The sequence below is a fragment of the Lissotriton helveticus genome, chromosome 7 (assembly GCF_964261635.1).
Source record: "Lissotriton helveticus chromosome 7, aLisHel1.1, whole genome shotgun sequence".
NCBI lineage: Eukaryota > Metazoa > Chordata > Amphibia > Caudata > Salamandridae > Lissotriton > Lissotriton helveticus.
This window is the reverse complement of record NC_136068.1, coordinates 1,807,485,066-1,807,506,511: the sequence shown is the minus strand read 5'-3', so window position 1 is coordinate 1,807,506,511 and position 21,446 is coordinate 1,807,485,066. Positions and strand designations below refer to the sequence as shown.

General features: G+C 42.2%; 2 protein-coding genes across 6 annotated transcripts in view; one reads left to right on the top strand and one right to left on the bottom strand.

Moving 5' to 3' along the window:
• LOC144770793 (uncharacterized) overlaps positions 1–21,446 on the top strand; it is a 315,531-nt gene that overhangs the window by 29,733 nt on the left and 264,352 nt on the right. The gene's annotated exons all lie outside the window — the stretch shown is intronic.
• The window catches only part of LOC144770792 (phospholipase A2 inhibitor 25 kDa subunit-like), a 248,743-nt gene that overhangs the window by 62,441 nt on the left and 164,856 nt on the right, over positions 1–21,446 (bottom strand). For all 3 annotated transcript variants that reach the window (XM_078655547.1, XM_078655549.1, XM_078655548.1), the window contains one exon: positions 13,646–13,768. In XM_078655547.1, coding sequence (XP_078511673.1) covers positions 13,646–13,768 — 123 coding nt within the window. The remainder of the gene's footprint in view (positions 1–13,645; positions 13,769–21,446) is intronic.

Below are 21,446 nucleotides of genomic sequence, written 5' to 3'. Positions count from 1 at the left end.
ACAAATCCCACTCGATGTTTGGCTCACCAGCAGTTTGGAGGAAATGAGGTGGCGCAGCAATGTTAGACATATATATATTTTTTTAATTGGAATAAAAATTAAAATGAGAAAGAATTTTTTTTTTTTAAATAAATAAATAAATAAGTCTGATTACCTTGTGTACATGTTAGACGATCGATAAATTGTACGTCTAGAAATATATTTTAAATAGGACGAAGGTATGATGAGAACAGAAGATACTTCGTTAAATTTCCTTTCTAGATTGCAGCTGTGAAGGAAGCAAGAAGATGGAGGCACGTTGCTGACGTCATCACGTCAGGGAGGTGAAGGGTAATACCCAGAATTCGTCACGGTTGCTAAGGAGCAGGAGACGAGTTGCAGCGAGCTCAAGGTTCCAGCTCGATTTGAAAAAATGCACTTTCCAACGGTGAATATTAAAGTAGGTTTATACCAACATTTAAGTATCTTAAATTGTAAAACTCAGTACCTTTGATTTTCGATGTCTGGTTTTTGACAGAATGACGCTGTTTGGCGAGGCACAGATGATCTCGAGTCTCATTTGCGAGGCATAGATGTTCTCGAGTCTCCAGCTTTTCTTTTCCGTTTCCACGCTTATTAGAAAGTCGCCTTTGAAGAAAATAGTTTACTGGAGAACAGGACTCCGAGAAGATGTCACTGAAGTTCAAACAAGTGACAATTGAGAAGTGAAGTTCAAACGTGAACGTTGTCCTTTTTATCCATTTTCGAAAATTCCTTTCTTGGTTGCCCAAACGTCGCCAGTAATTATGTAGTAAATGGGTCCACGCGTCGTGTTGTACTAAGATAGGTTTATTACAGGATAAGGACAACTTAGACATCCACAGCAGGCAGGAGCACGACCGGTAACAATCCAACCGTGACTCCACTCTGCCCTTAACATTCTACCTGATCTCTAACCATTCTAAAGCTGACATCATTTTAGAATACAACAGGGTCCTAATCACAGGCCAAGATCTTGGGGCGATTAAGAGCATGGGTACCAGGCACAGCATGACATGTCGGGGCTATTGAGAACATGGGTACCATTCACAGGCAAAGGTCTTGGGGCTAGTGACAGCATGGGTACCAGGCAGAGGCAAAGGTCTAGGGGCTACTGACAGCATGGGTGCCAGGCTCAAGCCAAGGTCTTGGGGCTATTGACGGCATGGGTCCCACGCACAGGACAACATGGTGAAGCTATTGACAGCATGGGTACCAGGCACAGGTCAAGGACTTGAGACTATTGATAGCATGGGTACCACACACAGGCCAAAGTGTTGAGGCTATTGGCAGCATAGGTACCACTCACAGGCGAAGGCCTTGGGGATATTGACACATGGGTACCAGGCACAGGCCAAGGTATTAGGGCTATTCAAAGCATGGGTACCTTGCAACGGCCAAGGTTCTGGGGCTATTGATAGAATGGGTACCAGGTAAAGGCAAAGGTATTGGAGCTTTTGACAGCATGGGTACCAGGCACAGGCAAAGGTCTTGGGGCTATTGACAGCATGGGTACCAGGCACAGGCAAAGGTACTTGGGGCTATTTACAGCATGGGTACCTGGCAGAGGGAAAGGTCTAGGGGCTATTGACAGCATGGGTACCAGGCACAGGCCAAAGGTTAGGGCTTTTTGACAACATGAGTACCAGGCTCTGGCCAAGGTCTTGGGGCTATTGACAGCATGGGTACCTGGCAGAGGAAAAGGTCTAGGGGCTATTGACAGCATGGGTACTGGGCACAGGCCAAGGTCTTGGGGCTATTGACAGCATGGGTACCAGGCACAGGCAAAGAAGATCTAGGGACTATTGACAGCATGGGTACCAGGCACAGGCAAAGGACTTGAGGCTATTGACAGCATGGATACCTGGCACAGGCAAAGATCTTGCTATAAACCTGCTCTCTCCCCTCAGCTCTGCTGTCAAGTGCCACCTCTCTGGCACTGTGCTCTGGGTGCTGCAGCTCAGGTAGGTGTGGAGACCCTCTTCCACCTGCAAGCTCCTGCCTGCGCCTCATCCCTGGTGGTCCAGAGGGAGAGCCTTGCTCTTCTGCTGGCCACTGTTGTCTCTGTCTGTCTTTGCACTGTCTTTCTGTCCATGTTGAAGAATTGTTTTCCCTAAAAGAATCTAAACCCAGGGAACACTTTCAGCTTTTTTTTATTATACTCTACCCAGTTCCTGTGGGTCCAGAGGGTAACTCTCTTTCCTTTTTGAGATTTCTGTCCTTTGTGCCCATTCTCTTTCTTCCTTCCAGCCTCCTTACTCTATCTCTGTTGTGTCTTTTATTGTGCCAGAAAGTACCTGTGTTCTCTCTGTCTTATTGCACCAGTGTCCTCTCTGTTTTAGCCCTTTTTTCTTCTCTATGCCTGTTTTGCCCTCTATGTCATTCCCGCCGTTGCTGCCCCAGCAGCCCCTCTCCACCGCCGGTTCCTGCTTCCTGTCTACCAGCTGCTCTTACCTCTCCCTTCCCCTGCTTATTTATTTTATTTATTTATTTATTCAATTAGTAAAGCGCGCTGTCACCTAGCAGGCATCCTGGCGCTAAAGTAGCTCAAGGGGGGAGCGAGTAAAAAAAACAGGGACCTGCCAATACGTCTTGGGGAACAGCCAGGTTTTTACACTTTTTGTAAAGAGAAGGAGCTCCCTGAGTTCCCTGATTTCCCAAGGGAAACTGTTCCAATATTTAGCCGCTGCCACCCCAAAGGATATGCCCACCTGGTGGCCGCATTGCGGACACGCCGCTGGCGCACCTAAGGCGGACCTAAGGCAAGCTAGTCTGTGCCCATCCATGGCCCGATCGCGGCCAGTGCCTGGAACCCTGGATCTACCCTCTCTCACTGTTACAACTCTGCTGATCTCCTCCGACTCAACCCCGGAATTAACAACAGATTCCAGCGAGCGATGCCAAACACCACCCACGGACAGTTCTCCTGCAGGCCCTGCCGACAATCCTTCATCATCAACAGCGTCCCCAGGACTGCTGAACACATGCCGGACCACTACAGCCCTGACGTGCATCCTCCTCAACGTGCGCTCCTTACACAGAGCTGCTCAAGACCCTATCGCCAGACGTCGCCTTCTTCACTGAAACATGGACCAAGGCCACTTCCTCCCCCAACATTGCCCCCGCCATCCCTGACGGATACAAGATCCAGAGAAAGGACCCCCCTCATCGCCCAGGAGGAAGAGTCCCCATCGCACACAAGAGCTCCCTCTAACTCTCCAGCTCCAGCACAAGCGAACCCCTCTCCAACACATAATACTTCCATTTTCTGATCAAGACCAACCCCAGAACCACCCTGCGCGGACCCTCACCTACAGACCCCCAGGACCCCATGCCTCTTCCTCCACCACCATTGCTGACCTCGTCACACCCTACGCCATCTCCTCCATGTACTACATTCTCATCGGAGACCTGAACTTCCACCTCAACAACCGCAGTGACCCCTACTCCACCACCCTCCTGGACTACCTTGTCAACCTCAGACTAAAGCTGCTCATCACCACCCCCACCAGCAGAGCTGGATACATCCTCGACCCCATCTTTGCAGGAGGGACAAACATCTACTACAGCCACACCACGCAGCCCCTATGGACAGACCACCTCTGTGTACACTTTACCTTCAACACCACCACCGCACCCAAACCTGCCCCGCAACCACCACAAAGGATCTGGAGTAAGGTCACAGATGAACACCTCAGCACCACCCTCCTCCACGACCCCCCCTCTGCCACGACCAACTCCAACTCTGCAACCAAAGAACTACACCGCTGGATCACCACCTGTGTAGACAAGCTTGCACCCCTCCGCCACCCCATCGGATAACGCCCCATGAAGGCCACCTGGTTCACCACTGACCTCCAAGAAGCCAGGCACTCCTGCAGACGTCTTGAGAAACACTGGAGGAGCAGGAAAACCACCGAAGACCGAAACCCTGACAGGAACACCATGACAGAATACCACCAGTGCATAAGAGCCACCAGGGGGACCTTTATCAAGAACAAAATCAACACCAATGCCAGTAACGCAAAGGAACTCTTCAACCTCATTCAGCAGTTCACCAAACCCCCCAGCTAAGCCACTGATGTCACACCATCCCAGGACCTCTGCAACAAACTCAGCTCCTACTTCCACCTGAAAATCATGGCCCTCTACGACAATTTCAGCAAACAGACTCCAGACACCACCCCCCTCTCCACCACCGACAACCAGCCCACCATCACGATCTGGAATGCAGCTACCACCGCCACAACCATGAATAACACCCACTCAGGAGCGCCCACGGACCCCTGTCTGCCGCACATCTACCACAGAGCCACCGCCATAGCACCCAAACTATGCCGGACCATCAACACCTCCTCTGAATCCGGCATCTTCCCCGACAACTGGAAGCAGGCAGAGGTCAAGCCCCTCCTCAAGAAACCCACGGCTGACCCGATGGTCCTGAAAACTACCGGCACATCTCTCTTTCCATTTGCAGTCAAAGTCACCGAGAGACTCATCAACGCCTAGCTGACCACCTTCATCGAAGGGAACGCCATCCTCGACTCATCCCAGTCCGGATTTGGCAGCAACCACCGCACCGAGATCACCATCCTCGCCGCCACTGATGTCATCCGCATGCTACTGGACCAGGGCCACACTGTGTCCCTCATCCTGCTAAACCTCTCCGCTGCTACCTACACCGTCTCCCACCGCACTCTCGCAGCCAGACTCCATGACGCCGGCATACCAGGAACCGCCTTTGAATGGATCCGCTCCTTTCTCACGGGCGGTACCCAAGGATCAGACTCCCACCGGCAAACATCCTTTACAACGCAACTTTTACCACGCAGTGCTTTTACATCGCAACTTTTACAACGCAAACCATTACAACACATTGCGCTGGGGGGCGCTCTAGGATAGGGAATAGATTTAATTTACTATCCAACACCTTCCCTAGTGTCCACGGGGACTGGAGTTGGAATAGTAAATTAAACTATTCACTATCCAGCACCCAAAGTGCTATGCGTTGTAATGGTATGCATTGTAAAAACTGCGATGTAAAAGCATGCGTGGTAAAAGCATGCGTTGTAATGTCATACATCCCTCCCACCCTTCCTCTCTGAATCCACAGAGATCAACTGCGGAGTACCCCAAGGAGCCTTGCTCAGCCCCACGCTCTTCAACATCTACATGGCCCCCCTCGCCGCCATCGTCAGCATGGGCTCAGCATAGTATCCTACGCCGAAGACACCCAGCTCATCCTCTTCCCGACGAAGGACCCCGAAGACACCAGACTCAGTTTCCAGGAAGGAATGAAAGATGTAGCAGCCTGGAGAAACAACAGCTGCCTTAAGATCAACTTGGAGAAGACAGAGGTCCTCGTCCTTGGACCCTTCTCTATCGCCTGGGACGACACCTGGTGGCCTTACGCCCTCGGAAATCCACTAAGCCCTCAGACCACTCCCGTAACCTCAGCATCATCCTTGACTCCTCCCTCACCATGACCCGCTAGATCAAAGCTGTCACCCCCACCTGTCTCAAATTCCTCCACATCCTCCACAAGACCTTCAAGTGAATCCCCCTGAATGCAGAAAGACCGTCACCCACACACTCCTAACTAGCAGACTGGACTACAGTAACGCCCTCTACACCTGAATTAACAAAACCCTGTTACACAAGCTCAAAACCATTCAGAACACAGCAGGCAGACACGTCCTCGGAACCCCACGACACAAACACATAACACAGCACCTCCAGTTGCTCCTCATCAAGAAGAGAGTAACCTTCAAGCTACTCACCCACGCCTACAAATCCCTCCACATCGGACCCAATTACCACAACGAAAGAGTCTCCTTCCACGTACCCAAAAGGAATCTCTACTCTGCCTATCTCGCACTGGCAGAGATAGCATGGGTACCAGGCACAGGCAAAGGTTTTGGAGCTATTGACAGCTTGGGTACTAGGCACAGGCAAAGGTACTTGGGGCTATTGACAGCATGGGTACCTGGCAGAGGGAAAGGTCTAGGGGCTATTGACAGCATGGGTACCAAACACAGGCAAAGGTCTTGTGGCTATTGACAGCATGGGTACCAGACACAGGCCCAGGTACTGGGGCTATTGACAGCATGGGTACCAGGCACAGGCAAAGGTTTAGGGGCTATTGACAGCATGGGTACCAGGCACAGGCCAAGGTATTGCGGCTATTGACAGCATGGGTTCTAGGCAGAGGCCAAAGTCTTGGGGCTACCGATAGCATGGGTACCAGGCACAGGCCGAGTTCTTAGGGCTATTAGCAGCATGGGTACCAGGCACAGGCCAAGGTCTATTGGGTCTATTGACAGCAGAGGGAAAACATAGGGGCAATTGACATCATGGGTACTAGGCACAGGCCAAAGTCTTGAGGCTATTTGCAGCATAGGTAACAGGCACAGGCAACTTTCTAGGGGCTATAGACAGCATGGGTACCAGGCACACACCAAGGTCTTGGGGCTATTGCCAGCATGGGTACCAGGCATAGGCAAATGTCTTGGAGCTATTGACAGCATGGGTACCAGGCACAGGTAAAATTCTAGGGGCTATAGATAGGATGGGTACTAGGCAGAGGCAAAGGTCTTGGGGCTATTAACAGCATTGGTACCGGGCACAGGCAAAGGAATTTAAGCTACTGACAGCATGGGTACCAGGCATAGGGAAAGGTATCAGGGCTATTGAAAGCATGGGTACCAGGCACAGGCCAAGATCCCAGGGCTATTAACAGTATGGGCACAGGCACAGGCCAAGGGCTTGGGCCAAGACCTGTGTCCATTAACCATGAATGTATTCCTGGAAGGGCATTGACTATCAAACTGCAGCCCCCCCTCTTCAAGGGTCAAAAGAAATCTGATCACATTATCCCCATCCTTGATGTAACGCATTGGCCCCACATTCCGGATTACAGGATGACACCATTTTTTAAAATCGGATGTATCATCAACAGAGCCATCGTGATCAGGGCCAGGACTCTTGTCTATGAACCAAAGCCCTCCCCGACCCTAACAGAGCCGAACAGCAGAGTTTGCAGCTTTGGCTCTGAAGCCAACTCTGGACACCCTGGATGGAGATAGAAGAGGGGAAAGAGGAACAGGCCTTTACTCCAGACGACCAATATGAGGCTGCAGGGCGCGACTGGAGGATGGACCCCGCTACTACCGAGCCATCCAGTATCACCCAGGAGTCCTCCCTAGAGTCTTGTGGCTCAGAAGGGGGGGTCTTTCTGTTTCAGAATGGTGCCATATCACTTTAGGAGGGTTCAAGGAAGGAGGACTGCTTGCTGTCAATCTATAATCTCCCTAGCTGTCCCTGAGTGCATTTTGTCTTTATTCAGTCCGACTTCCTCCATTTAATTCACTCTTTCTAGCTAGTTTCCAAGCACCACGGTTAGCGAAATTCACATTTTTTTTTTTTTGTTCAGAATAATTTTATTGAGTTTTCAAAAAGAGACATAAAAAGACAATGCATAAAAGCAATAAATGTCAATAAAACCCAAATAATTGATCTTAACAGACAATAAACCAATCATAATAGGTCAAGAAAATACAGTTAGCAAAAAGTCAATGAGGGGAAAATAAAAGCATGGAAGGGAGAAAGGGGAAAAGGGGAAGGGAAGAGGGTATACATTATATCACCTTAAATAAATTGTAGAGTTACTATTAACATCTAAATAAATTGTACATCACTTATGAAGTAGCCATAAAAATAAAAAAAGTGAAAATTATTGTTGCAACAACATGTATGAATCAATAGGAGACCAGAAGGATTGAAAAGAAATCTGGTTATGATTAACTCCATGTAAGGATAATTGTGCACCTCTTCTTGTGAAGATAATCCATGACCACCAAGCATGCACAGAAAGTGAAGCAGCGTCTTTCCAACAAAAAGTAATTGATTTTAACACAGCCGAAATTAAGAAATTAAACAATTTTGTTTCAGAATCCGGTAGATGATGAACAAGCACAACCAATTTACAAACGTACAATTTATACGAGAAAGCATCCTGAATATTTTTAACAAAACATCCCAAACCTCTGACCAAAATTTCAAAATAATATGGCATTCAAATAGCATATGACGTAAAGACCCAGGATGCAAATGACAGTGTCAATAAACATCAGAAGGAAGTAGTTTTGCATGGTGGAGGCGTACAGGCGTCCAAAGGGAATTAAACAAAATATATGCATTAGTCTGGTAAACAGACACCGGAAACCATCCAGAAATGCTATTGAGCCAAATAGTTTTCCAAGAGTCATTGGATAAGTGAATGGAGAGTTCAGTATTCCAAAATGTTGAAATGGCATCAATATTGGTACCTAATGAGGAGGTAAATTGTTTATACATAATAGAAACAGCATGAGAAGATGAAGAAACGGCGTTGAGATACATTAACAAATCAGATGTAAGAGTAGAGGGGACACCAGTAGGGAAAGAGTCTAAAATTGAGTTACAGAGAGCTTGATATTTAACTAAATCATTCTTAGGCAACTGGAATTTAGATTGTAAATCGTAAAAAGGAATAAAAGCGTTATCATAAAATACATCTTTAAGGTAAAAAATGCCCGCCTTAATCCAAGAGTTCCAGAAAGCCACCTTTCTATTCAGTTTAATAATAGCACTATGCCACAGCGATACATTCAATGTAGAAATTAAAGGAGAAGCAAAATTAATATCTAAATCATTGAAAATTAATCTGGATGACTTGAGTATAGATGAGTAGTGCACAACAGTAGATTTATGAGACTTTGTGAGTAAGGAGGGTAACGGAAAAGGGGCAACTAGAGATTTTTCAATATCAAACCAAATAGGAGGATTAACCATGGGTGAAACAGTAAACCACAAGGAACTTTGTTTTAGTATGAATGCCTTATGATAAAGGAAAAAGTCAGGAAGGCAAAATCCTGCATTACATTTAGGTATTTTTAGCTTTTTATAAGCAAATCGAGGAGGCTTTTTAGTCCACAGAAAAGTAGATAACAGTTTATCAACATCTTTATAGAATGTTAATGGAAATTGAGTGGGTATCATAGCAAGGGAATAAAATATTTTAGGAGCAATATTAATTTTTAGCGATTCCATTCTTCCCCACCAAGTGAGATGGAGAGAAGACCATCTAGAAGTTTTATTTTTAACAAAATCAAGTATAAAATTACTATTCAATTTTAACGTTGAGGGTAAGGAGGATGAGAACAAAATACCCAGATATTTCAGTTTGTGTTTTTGCCAAACAATATCAGTTAAAGGTAACATATCAGGGGTACACAGAACATTTAAAGGGAAAAATTCAGTTTTATTGACATTAAGTTTGTAACCAGAAAGTGTTGAATATTTATCAATAATGGTTAATAAGGAGGGAACTGATGAAATTGGATTACTAAGAAACAATAACACATCATCTGCATAAGCTAAAGTTTTAATGGTAACATCTTTAATTGTAATACCTTGAATATCCTCACAATTATGTATATAATTAAGAAAAGGTTCGATTCCCAATAGAAATAAAAGCGGGGAAAGGGGACAACCCTGTCGCGTTCCTCTAAAAAGGGAGAATTGAGTAGAAATTTGGCCATTGATAAATAAACGAGCAGTGGGAGCATAATATAACGCCGAAATCATACGAATAAAAGAGGGGCCAAAATTAAATCTAGATAAAGTTTGAAACAAAAATTGCCAATGGATTTAATCAAAGACCTTTTTGGCATCCAAAGCCATAGCTCCAGCAGGAACAAGAAGAGTAGGACTTTGTTCAATAACATGTAATAGGGTTCTGGTGTTATTAGCGGAGTAACTGTTTTTCATAAATCCTGATTGATCGGGGTGAATAATAGAATGGAGTACAGGAGCTAATCTAGAGGCAAGGATTTTAGCATATAATTTACAGTCCTGATTAATTAAGGATATAGAGCGATAGTTAGAAACTAGGGTTGGGTCTTTATCGGGTTTGGGAAGAACAATAATTAAAGCATCAGCAAAAGAGCCTGAAATGGTTCCAGAGGAACTAAAATGTGAAAAAATCAGAAATAAATATGGTAAAAGATGAGGTTGGAATTCTTTATAAAATTCAGCAGGGATACCATCAGGGCCTGGGGATTTATTCTGTTTAAGTGATTTAATGGCTTTCAGAAGTTCCTCATTAGTAATAGGTAAATACAATCCAGTTCTATCTGAGAGAGGAAGTTTTGGTAAGTCACACGAATTCAGGAAGACATCAATTAATGAACTATCACACAACTCTGGTTTATTATATAGGTTAGAATAAAAATCAAGAAACTCTTGAACAATATCATTATGTGAGGGCCATGAATTGAGGTAATCTGTGTTTTATCTCTTTTAATACGTAAGTAATTTGCAAGGAGTTTCCCAGACTTGTTGGAATTAAAACAAAATCTAGCATTGGATTTAGCAAGTTGAACCCCAGCTCTTTTACTAAGAATAGAATTGAATTCACAACAAAGTTTTTGTAGTGTTGTTTTGTGTTGGGGATTATTGGAAGTAATAAATAATCATTCAAATTTTGCGATTTGTTTCCCCAAATGTTTAATATTAGCAGTAAACAATTTATTCTCATGAGCCATGATGGAAATTGTAGCACCCCTAATGTAAGCCTTAAAAGCATCCCATCTATTGATTACAGAAGTAGAGTTTTCTGGATTAAACAAAAAATAATCTTGAATAGCTTGTAATAGTTTAGGTTTATTACGCTTGTTAAGAGCAATACTAGTGTTCATACGCCATCTGGTTTGCTTAGTAAAATTGGAGGAGATATTTGAAACAAAAGAAATTAAAGCATGATCTGATATATCAATATTACCAATTATCGGGGAAGCTGCAGTTTGGAAAAGAGAGGGAGAAAGTAGAAAATAGTCAATTCGTGAGTGAGAATTATGAGGGTTGGAAAAAAAGGTAAAACATTGTCATTGTCAGTAGGGAAATGAAGTCGCCAGACGTCGGCTAATTTAGTAGTTTGAGTAAACAATTTAAAGGCATGAAACACTTTAGGAGGACGAAATTTAGTGGTAGACAACCTATCTAACAATGGGTCAGCTGTAACATTAAAATCACCCCCAACAACAATTGGAACATTACCCAACTTCAAAACCTCAGTAGTAATAGTAGACCAAAAAGTAGGGTCATCCGCTGTAGGACCATAAATATAAAGTAAAAATAAAGTAGAATCATGGATTTTAATTTTAGCAAGTACATATCTACCCTCAGAATCTGTCATTTTAGTCAAAACCTGACAGTGGAGTTTCTTCGCAAAGAAGATAGCAACACCATTTTTATTCCAGTAGCCGGAGAAGAAACATTTCATATAATGAAGCATTTTATCTTCAACATGAGTTTCTTGCACAAAGCAAATATCAACTTTACAGCTACCTAAATAGTCCAAACTTTTTGTACGTTTAACTGTGTGTCTCAAACCTTTCACAGTAAGAGAAACAATTTTAACATTATGAACAGTAGCCATTATAAAAAGAAGAAAGGAACAAAGAAAAGGAAAAGAAAACATTGAAACAAGAAGAGATGGAGAAAAGCAGAAAGAAGAAACAGATTAAAATAGCAACTCTATATGTAAAAGCAAAAGGGGATGAAAAGAAAATATGGAGAAAAGAACAAACAAGAAATATAAATAGAAACATAGAAACGCACACATGTTTCACAAGCATGGCCAGAACCGTTGAAGCCCATAAAAATATCAAGAAAAATCAAAAAAGTGTCAGTAAATTGCTGACTAGAAAGAGTCAAGTGTTAGGGTCATGAGTATCCATTGAAGGTGGCGCTTGCTGGTCAAGGAAGTGCCTCAGATCTTCAGGACGTTGAAAGGATTTGGAAAAGTTGTCTTTCCATATGCGCATAGTAGAAGGATCAAAAAGACCATACTTGAAACCAAGGCTCCCGAGTTGTGGACGACATGCAGAGAATTCTTTACGGATAGCCACTGTCTCTTTAGCAAAGTCTTGGTGAATAAAAATGTTGTGACCATTCACCATAAGTGAGGGAATGCCTCTTGCAGCTTTGCGGATCAAGACAAGATGGTGATGACGCAGAACCGTAAATATCATTTGCCTGGGTTTAGTATGAAAAGGGTTACGATGAGAAGGGATTCTATGGGCTTTATCCACTTCAAATTTTTCTGGAAACTTGAGATTCAGAAGACCAGGAAGCAAAGATTCCAAGTATAAACGAAAATCAGAACCCTCAACTTCTTCAGGCAAATTAAAAATGCGAAGATTATATTGTCGGTTGCGGTTTTCCAATTCCAGAAGTTGAACATGCATTGGAAGAATTTGAGCCACAAGAGGAATAAAATAATCCACTTTACTTTTATTATCTTGTATTTTGATGGAATTAACTGAAATTTTCATGGACAGAGAAGCCATATCTTTGCGTACACTTATAATATCAGAGGCAATAGCATCAGTATTACTGCGTAAAGCCTTAATTTCTTCTAGAATTAATGAAAGCGAAGGTTCAGAAGAAGACTCCACCACTTTAGACTTAACTGGAGGAGGGGAAACTTGCTGTCTCCTTTTATTATTGACTGGATTTTTATTGTCCATTGTGAGGCAAAGATGAGACACAGGTGTGCAATAATAATACACAAATGTGAATTAAATGAGTGAAGGAGTAAAGAAAACAGTGTAAAACACTGAAAAAGCACTGCTGCAGCAGCTATAATGGACTGTGGGCGTGGCTAGGCCAAAGCCAGGCCCTTTCCTAAGAATCACTCCGCCCCCAAGGCTCACAAAACAGGCAGTACCTCAGGATGCAGCTGGGAGCAGGAACCAGGAGGCAGGGAAACAGGCTTCCGTCGACAGTAAATGCCCCAAAATCGGCTGAAAGGTAGGAAACCTGGTGGTGTAGCAAGCGCTCTCCTCAAATCCCACTCGTTGAGGTAAAAAATTATCGTTATAATAGATAAAGGGCTGACGAACTACCAGAGCCTACACGGCGGCGGCCATCTTGATTGACGCGCTCGCGCGTCTCACGATTTGTTTGTTTTATGTGACTTAGAAGTTCCCTTTTTAAGTTGAAATGGAATCAGCTTCTCGGATAATGATGGGGCAGATCTTCTGAGCCAATTCCTCTATTAACCTGTGCTGCTGTATTAGCCCATCTCAGGAGCCACGTAATCAGCTTTATGGCCATAGAAACTTATCTCTTAACTAGGTCTGTGATGTCCTAACTTTATAACCGTGGGCACCTGTAGCTCGGGCCACTGCCGGAGGTTTCAAAGGGGCTCTACCTGAAGATTAAAGCGACTGTTCCTGTTAGATCACACTTATATCACTAACACTTAGCAGCAAGTGTGTTCCTCTAGGTTAGAAGTCGCAGACCCATGCCTCTTTTAAAGTATTGCCCTCCGGTGCCAACGTAGAGAGCCGTTGAGCTTTGGGAGGGGCATCCTGAAAGTAGGAAAGGAAGAAAGCTTGTAGGGTCTGGCCTCCATGCTGAGAGGTGCAGGGGCTTGTGCAATGCCATTTCATCTTTGAAAGATCCTTCTTAAAGAGTTTCGAGGGACTACAGTGCAATCAAAGAGAAATGACTCCTTAGAGAGGGGGGATGTTTACTAGCCAAGCAGCTTACTCTTTGGGCCTTTTTGACTTTAACTTACCAGTTATGGTGGTCTTGGTGAGTGTAGACATGCAATGATCAGCTCCAGAGGGGCAGGCCACCTTAGAGCCTTTGCAAGAAGACACATTGAAGTCGATGCACTGCAGACAGGACCGGGCTTTTCCTGGAAAAACATGGAAAAACTATGAACATTTCCTATGTTCGGTGATTGGATAATTTCTCACACACGTTCTGTTTTTATCTTATGTTCTGTTCATATATTTCACATTCTGAACTTACCACCAGGGCTGTTGAATAGTGGGCAGCACCTCTGACATTGTCTGATAGTGTAACTATTGGTTGTGATATTGAACAGAATTATTAAGCAAAACAAGGAGCCTGGAGGTCCTCAGCTAGGGAAAGCTTGAAGAGTAATTTTGATGGGACTAATTATTTGTTCAGGAGATGGGTTAAATGTTATACTTGCAGTGCAATGCAGTAGTAGTAATAATTCTTTATTCAGTATCCATGTACCATCAAAGTATGCATACACAATATATTAACACATATATAATATTAAAAATACAGTTCAAAACAACAGGTATTTCATTCATACAGTAAAATTAATACTACTTCAAACCCATTCCTATACACAAGCGTTGCAAATATATACTTGAGATATATACAAACAAGCATAAAAGAGAACCACACATTTTAATCACAAATCTCATATTAATTAAAAAATTGAAAGTATGTATAAATTAAAATGAATTGATAATCAAAATACATCTCGTTTGCTAGACTACCCCTACTGCAATTTTATTACACTTAAATCAAACCGCCTGTAAAAGTTTACTAATAGCAAAGACAATTACAGCCGAGGTATCACTAAAATTCTATAAGCCATTAGATATCTAGTCAAATTCAAGTTCCGACATAATGGGCCAATACATTTCCGGCAAGACCCAAGATACCCTGAACAAAAAAACATTATAGGTATCTCGTCTTTACTTTCCAAGCGACAGGCCAGGCGAATGCTAGAGACTGGGTCTTTACTCTATTTAATAGTGAAAGATCTCAAAGGGAGAATATCAAAGCAAAAACGGATATACAAGCTTTTCACTAAAGATGGAGAAACTAAATCTACAAATTCCTCAAAACATGGAAAGGACTTTATATCTAAAAACCAGTTAGTCAAGGACAATCGGCCGTCCTTGTCCTCCTAGATCTATCGGCTGCATTTGACACGGTTAACCATCACATTCTCATATCCAGGCTCTCAGCAGTGGGTGGGGGGGGACCAATGTTAAACTGGATAAAGTCATACCTCTATAACCGATATTAAGCCGTATCTCTCCCCCATTTTGTTCCAAATTAAGAAAAACAACACACGGTGTCCCCCAGGGCTCTTCCCTTAGCACTATCTTGTTTAATGTCTACATTAAACCATTGATGACACTCATAAAAACCGATAATGTTAAATTAATCAACTACGCGGACAACGAATGTCTGACAAAATATCGATAACACAAATATCGATATCCAAAAATATCGGAACAAAAATATCGAAGTCAAAAATATAGGAATCCTATCCCTAACAAGGTAGGTACAAATATACCGAAAAAAAAATATAGAATGACAAAAATATCGTTTTTTGTAAAATATCGTTTTTTTTATTAAATAAAAATCTAATATTAACAAAATAATACTTATAAATGTAATAAACATATTTAAAAATGTACTATAATATTTAAAATTAATACATAATGTAATACAAATTAATATTAATAAATATATAATACATAATATATTTTTCATTAATATTAACTCTAATTATTTTCATAACTTATAAAAAAATAAAAATATAATAAATTACTAATACATTTATATACATAAAATAATCACATAAATAACAATTAATAACAACATAATACTAATAAAAAAGCTAAAAGATAGTGTATGAGTAAAAATTACTATTCCCACTCCAGAGAGTGCAACAGTAGGGAAAGTGTTGGATAGCGTAGGGGTAACAATTACTATTCCAACTCCAGAGAGTGCAACAGTAGGGAAAGTGTTGGATAGCGTAGGGGTAACAATTACTATTCCCACTCCAGAGAGTGCAACAGTAGGGAAAGTGTTGGATAGCGTAGGGGTAACAATTACTATTCCCACTCCAGAGAGTGCAACAGTAGGGAAAGTGTTGGATAGCGTAGGGGTAACAATTACTATTCCAACTCCAGAGAGTGCAACAGTAGGGAAAGTGTTGGATAGCGTAGGGGTAACAATTACTATTCCAACTCTAGAGAGTGCAACAGTAGGGACAGTGTGGATAGCGTAGGATTAAAAATTACTATACCAACTCCAGAGAGTGCCACAGTAGGGAAAGTGTTGGATAGCGTAGGGGTAACAATTACTATTCCAACTCCAGAGAGTGCAACAGTAGGGAAAGTGTTGGATAGCGTAGGGGTAACAAATACTATTCCAACTCCAGAGAGTGCAACAGTAGGGAAAGTGTTGGATCGCGTAGGGGTAACAATTACTATTCCAACTCCAGAGAGTGCAACAGTAGGGAAAGTGTTGGATAGCGTAGGGGTAACAATTACTATTCCAACTCCAGAGAGTGCAACAGTAGGGAAAGTGTTGGATAGCGTAGGGGTAACAATTACTATTCCAACTCCAGAGAGTGCAACAGTAGGGAAAGTGTTGGATAGCGTAGGATTAAAAATTACAATCCCAACTCCAGAGAGTGCAACAGTAGGGAAAGTGTTGGATAGCGTAGGGGTAACAATTACTATTCCAACTCCAGAGAGTGCAACAGTAGGGAAAGTGTTGGATAGCGTAGGGGTAACAAATACTATTCCAACTCCAGAGAGTGCAACAGTAGGGAAAGTGTCGGATCGCGTAGGGGTAACAATTACTATTCCAACTCCAGAGAGTGCAACAGTAGGGAAAGTGTTGGATAGCGTAGGGGTAAAAATTACTATTCCCACTCCAGAGAGTGCAACAGTAGGGAAAGTGTTGGATAGCGTAGGGGTTGAAATAACATACTTATAAAAAATAATTCATTATTACTTAATTACATTAAAATTAGTTCCCACCATATTCCCCTATAAACACACAACCCACAACAGAACACATTTATCAATTAATGAATTATTTAAAATTAATTACCAATTAATTATAATTATTTACCAATTAATAACAATTAATGTATGCTTCCTACTAATTAATAATTAATTCTACATAATTAAATTACTTCCCACCCTATTCCCCTATAAACCCATAACCCGCTACAGAACATATTTATCAATTAATCAATTAATTAAAATTAATTAAAAAGAATTCTCAATTAATTAATTAATAATTCCTACTAATTAATAATTAATTTAACATAATTAAATTACTTCCCACCCTATTCCCCTATAAACCCATAACCCGCTACAGAACATATTTATCAATTAATCAATTAATTAAAATTAATTAAAAAGAATTCTCAATTAATTAATTAATAATTCCTACTAATTAATAATTAATTTAACATAATTAAATTACTTCCCACCCTATTCCCCTATAAACCCATAACCCGCTACAGAACATATTTATCAATTAATCAATTAATTAATATTAATTACAAATAATTCTCAATTAATTAAATAATAATTCCTACTAATTAATAATTAATTTAACATAATTAAATTACTTCCCACCCTATTCCCCTATAAACCCATAACCCGCTACAGAACATATTTATCAATTATTCAATTAATTATAATTATTTAAAAATTATTCTCAATTAATTAATTTATAATTCCTACTAATTATTAATTAATTTAACATAATTAAATTACTTCCCACCCTATTCCCCTATAAACCCACAACCCGCTACAGTACTAAAAGACAATATTTAATTAAATTACATTAAAAATAAATTATTAAACATAATAAAGACAATATACTATACACAAAATTTATTTAAAAATCGATATTAGTAACATCGAAATTATTTACTTCGATATTACTGACATCGATATTTAAAACTTCGATATTACTAATATCGATATTAAGAGTGTCGATATTACTTACCTTCTATATTATGTCCCTTCGATATTTAAACTTCGATATAATTGTATATCGAAATTTAAAACTCGATATTTTGTCTGTGTACCACGGACAACACCCAACTAATTTTGTCATTGAATAATAACCAGGAGGATACCATCAGAAACTTTCAAGCATGCATTCTTGGCATCCTTCATTGGATGAATTCAAATTCACTGAAGATGAATTGAAATAAAACAGAATTTCTCTGCTGCCCCTCCGACAAAATTCCGGTGTCCACACCATCGAATTTCTGGCCACTACCCATACAAAAGCCTTTGGGCAATCCTGTGGCAGTACGAGTGTGACCATCGACCAAGGGCTATCTTTAGAAAACCAGGTGAATAAAATCACCAGAACCTGTTTTGCTCTGATACATGCTCTTAGGAAGCTATACCCTCTGCTCGATATACCTGTCAGGGCATTGATCTCCAGAGGGGTAATACTAAGTAGGCTGGACTACTGCAATGCCCTGTTGCTAGAAGCCCCTAGTTACCTTCTAAAAAAGTTAGAACGTATTCAGACCATTACTGCCAAATTGACACTGAACAAACCCCAATATTCATCCACCACAGAAGCCTTGAAGGAGCTTCATTGGCTACATGTCAAGCAGAGAATAGTTTTTAAATCTCTATGTAATGCTCATAGGGCATTACATAACAAAGGGCCAATACTTCTTCAAATTAAAATAAAAAAGTACACTCCTGGCAGGACCATCGCTCTACTAATGGTAACTATGCCCAGGAGATCAGGTACAAGAAAGTTAGACAAGGAGGAGGCACATTCATGGTTAACGCGGCCCGGCTATGGAGTAAACTTCCAGCCTCCCTACATTCTGAAATTGATTTACACATATTCAGGAAGGCACTGAAGACCTGGTTATTTACCCATTAGTGGCCACTGTTTATCTTTCCATCTGCTATATCTTACACAATAGTTCAGCGCCAGGATATCATCTTTGGTCACAGTGTGCTCTATAAATAACCCCTACAATACAATACAACCATTTGACTTGTTGTTAGCGTAACTCTCCTGGAAGTATGACCAACAGCAGGATTTCAGGACATTAAGGTCTAATTTGCAAATAACCAACGGGTCTGCTGATACCCTTTGCAGTCTCAACCTACTCATCCAATCAGAATTTCTTTTTACCCACGGTACTGACTTGACGCCTGCAACATTCAATACATATGCAAGGGAGTCTCTGTACTCACTTAACTCAGGTGTAAGCCATAAATGGACCCAGTAAACAAGTGGTCTAAGTGCATCCAGATCTGCAATTCTTTTTATTCCTGAGTCAAAGTATAGGGGAATAGGAGGAGAACTGGTTGGAACAGAAACCAACTGCCTTGCAAATTTGTTTTCAGCAGTGAATAATAAAGAAGCATCAGTGCAACCCCAGGTCTCAGCACCATAAAGTGCAGCGCCTTGGGCCTTAGCATGATATACTGCAAGGGCCAGTGAGACCAATAGTGAGCTTGTTTGCCTATGCAATATGATGATGGCATTCGACCTATGCTCGATTAATAATGAACTTTTACTAAGTTGTCCTATTCACTTAAGATTATCCATTACTTTTACCCCCAGATAATCAAAACTCTGCACCCTCTCTAAGGCTTCTCCACCTACTCGGATGATAGAGTTTTTTGCCCCTCCCTTCCCAAGCACCATATATTTGGTCTTATTAACATTGAGATCCAAGCCCCTAGACAAATAAAAACCTGAGAATTGATCAACCAGGAGCTGGACCCCCATGGGTGTCTTGGAAATAAGTAGGGAATCATCTGCGAACAGAAGAATAGGAACCTTTTTGTTGCTCTGGGCAAGAGAATCCTTTTGACAGTTCATCAAAATATCTACTCCATCCTTCATATGAAGGGTGAATAGCATGGGAGCAAGAACACACCATTGACGCACACCACGCTGAATAGGAATGTTCCATCAGCAGCAAGGCTCTAGTACAGACCAGTGATTTACAGATATTGTTAAACTCATTCCTTCCACTTCTCCAGTGTAAGATTTCCAGTTACTGTAGGAAATTCCAGGTGCCGATATGAGGTGGCTTTGGTGATTTTAATGTGGTATTACTGGCTGTCCTTGCTGCTTTGAGGAAGAGCAGAGCAGAAAGGGATGTGTCTATCACTGTAAGTGGTATGATGGTCCTGCAGCAGGGGCCCGGCCAGGCTAAACAAGAAATAGAGACACTACGGGCACCATCACTGAACCTTATGCCATTCATGTTGGGGGCTACCTTTATTACGTATGACCTTTGCCAAGACGTTTTTGGTATTGGTGAAATTATATATAATATACTTACATGGACTTCAGCCATCTCTTATCGTGCGTTAGTCTGCTGTTGTGTCATTCACAATTTTCCTCCAATCATGGACTACAGCATGGGGCAATGGAACAGCCTGCTTATGGCATTGGCTTACTGAACTGTGAGTGACAGCATCCTGCTCTTGAACATGCGCACATCCATGTAAAAAGTAGTTCACATCAGGGCCAGAGCTGGTTGGGCAGTCTCCTATTACAGACATCCAAAAGTGCTGATGCTGACATGTAAAAAGGTGAGCATCAATTTATAACCACTTCACTCTCCTTTTCAGTGCTGGTGCCGTCATACTATTGGCTGCCAGCTGATCACTATGTTAACCTCATTTGTTCTGCATTCCGTCCATCAATTGTGTCTCTTTTACTTCCTTACCCTAAGTGCACTGGGTATGCCCAGACATGGATCACTGTGCCACTGGATTCAAGCTATCCTGGCTGATGAGGGGTGAAACCCCAAACTCGGTCCTAGGATGCTTGTTTCCAGTCCAGGGAAGACCAGGCGTGGCAGTTCGGGCTGGACTGTTCCCATGAGGTACAGGGTCAAGACTGATTTGCATATGGCCATTCCTAAACTGGGGTGGCATGGTGAGCAAAAGAATGATGGACTTCTGTCTTTGCCCTTTGTAAATTCTGTCTTCTGATTGATTATGAGGCTTGTTAGTCCCGCCTTAATATGCCATGTCGTCATTTGTACACTCCCATAGCTATTGACCCCTTTACTTCGAGTGTTACACTGTATGGTACATGTTATTTAGAGCACTATTTTTCCCCCTCCTCCGCCCACACTCCCGTTGTCCTTGCCTTCTCGCCCCCTCCCACTCCTGCTGTCCTTGCCTTCTCGCCCCCCCTCCCAACCTCATTCCTGTTGTCCTTGCTTTCTCGCCCCCTCCTGCCTGCACTCCTGTTGCCGTGCCTTCCTCCCCCTCCCCCGCACTCCCGTTGTCTGTGCCTTCTTGCACCCCCAACTGCACTCCCACTGTCGGTGCCTTCTCGCCCCCGCCTGCCCAACCGTACTCCCGTTTACAATGTAATAGGTCTCGCGTAAATGCGAGCCCTATTGCATTGCAAATACTTGTTTGGGCAGCAGTGGGGCTCGTAGCCTAGGTTACGTTTTGTGACTTCCTGATCTGTTTGTTATCTGCTTCACTATATCTGATAGCTAGTAAAACCATGGAAAGGAATAGATGGATCTGTACCATCTGGCGTCGCTGCAGTTTCCTTCACCTCTGAATGATACTAAAGCGTATTTGTTTAGAAAATGTCCAACTCGAACTGAAAACACTTGCAGAAACAGGCTGAAACCCTGTCCAAAGAAGAGAAACACTGGGCCTCATTTCTGAGAAATGACGCATTGCTGCGTGAAAGCAGCGATGCGTCACTTCTCAGTGCGCATTCCTTGCGTCATGATTGATGCGTCATATTTATAATAT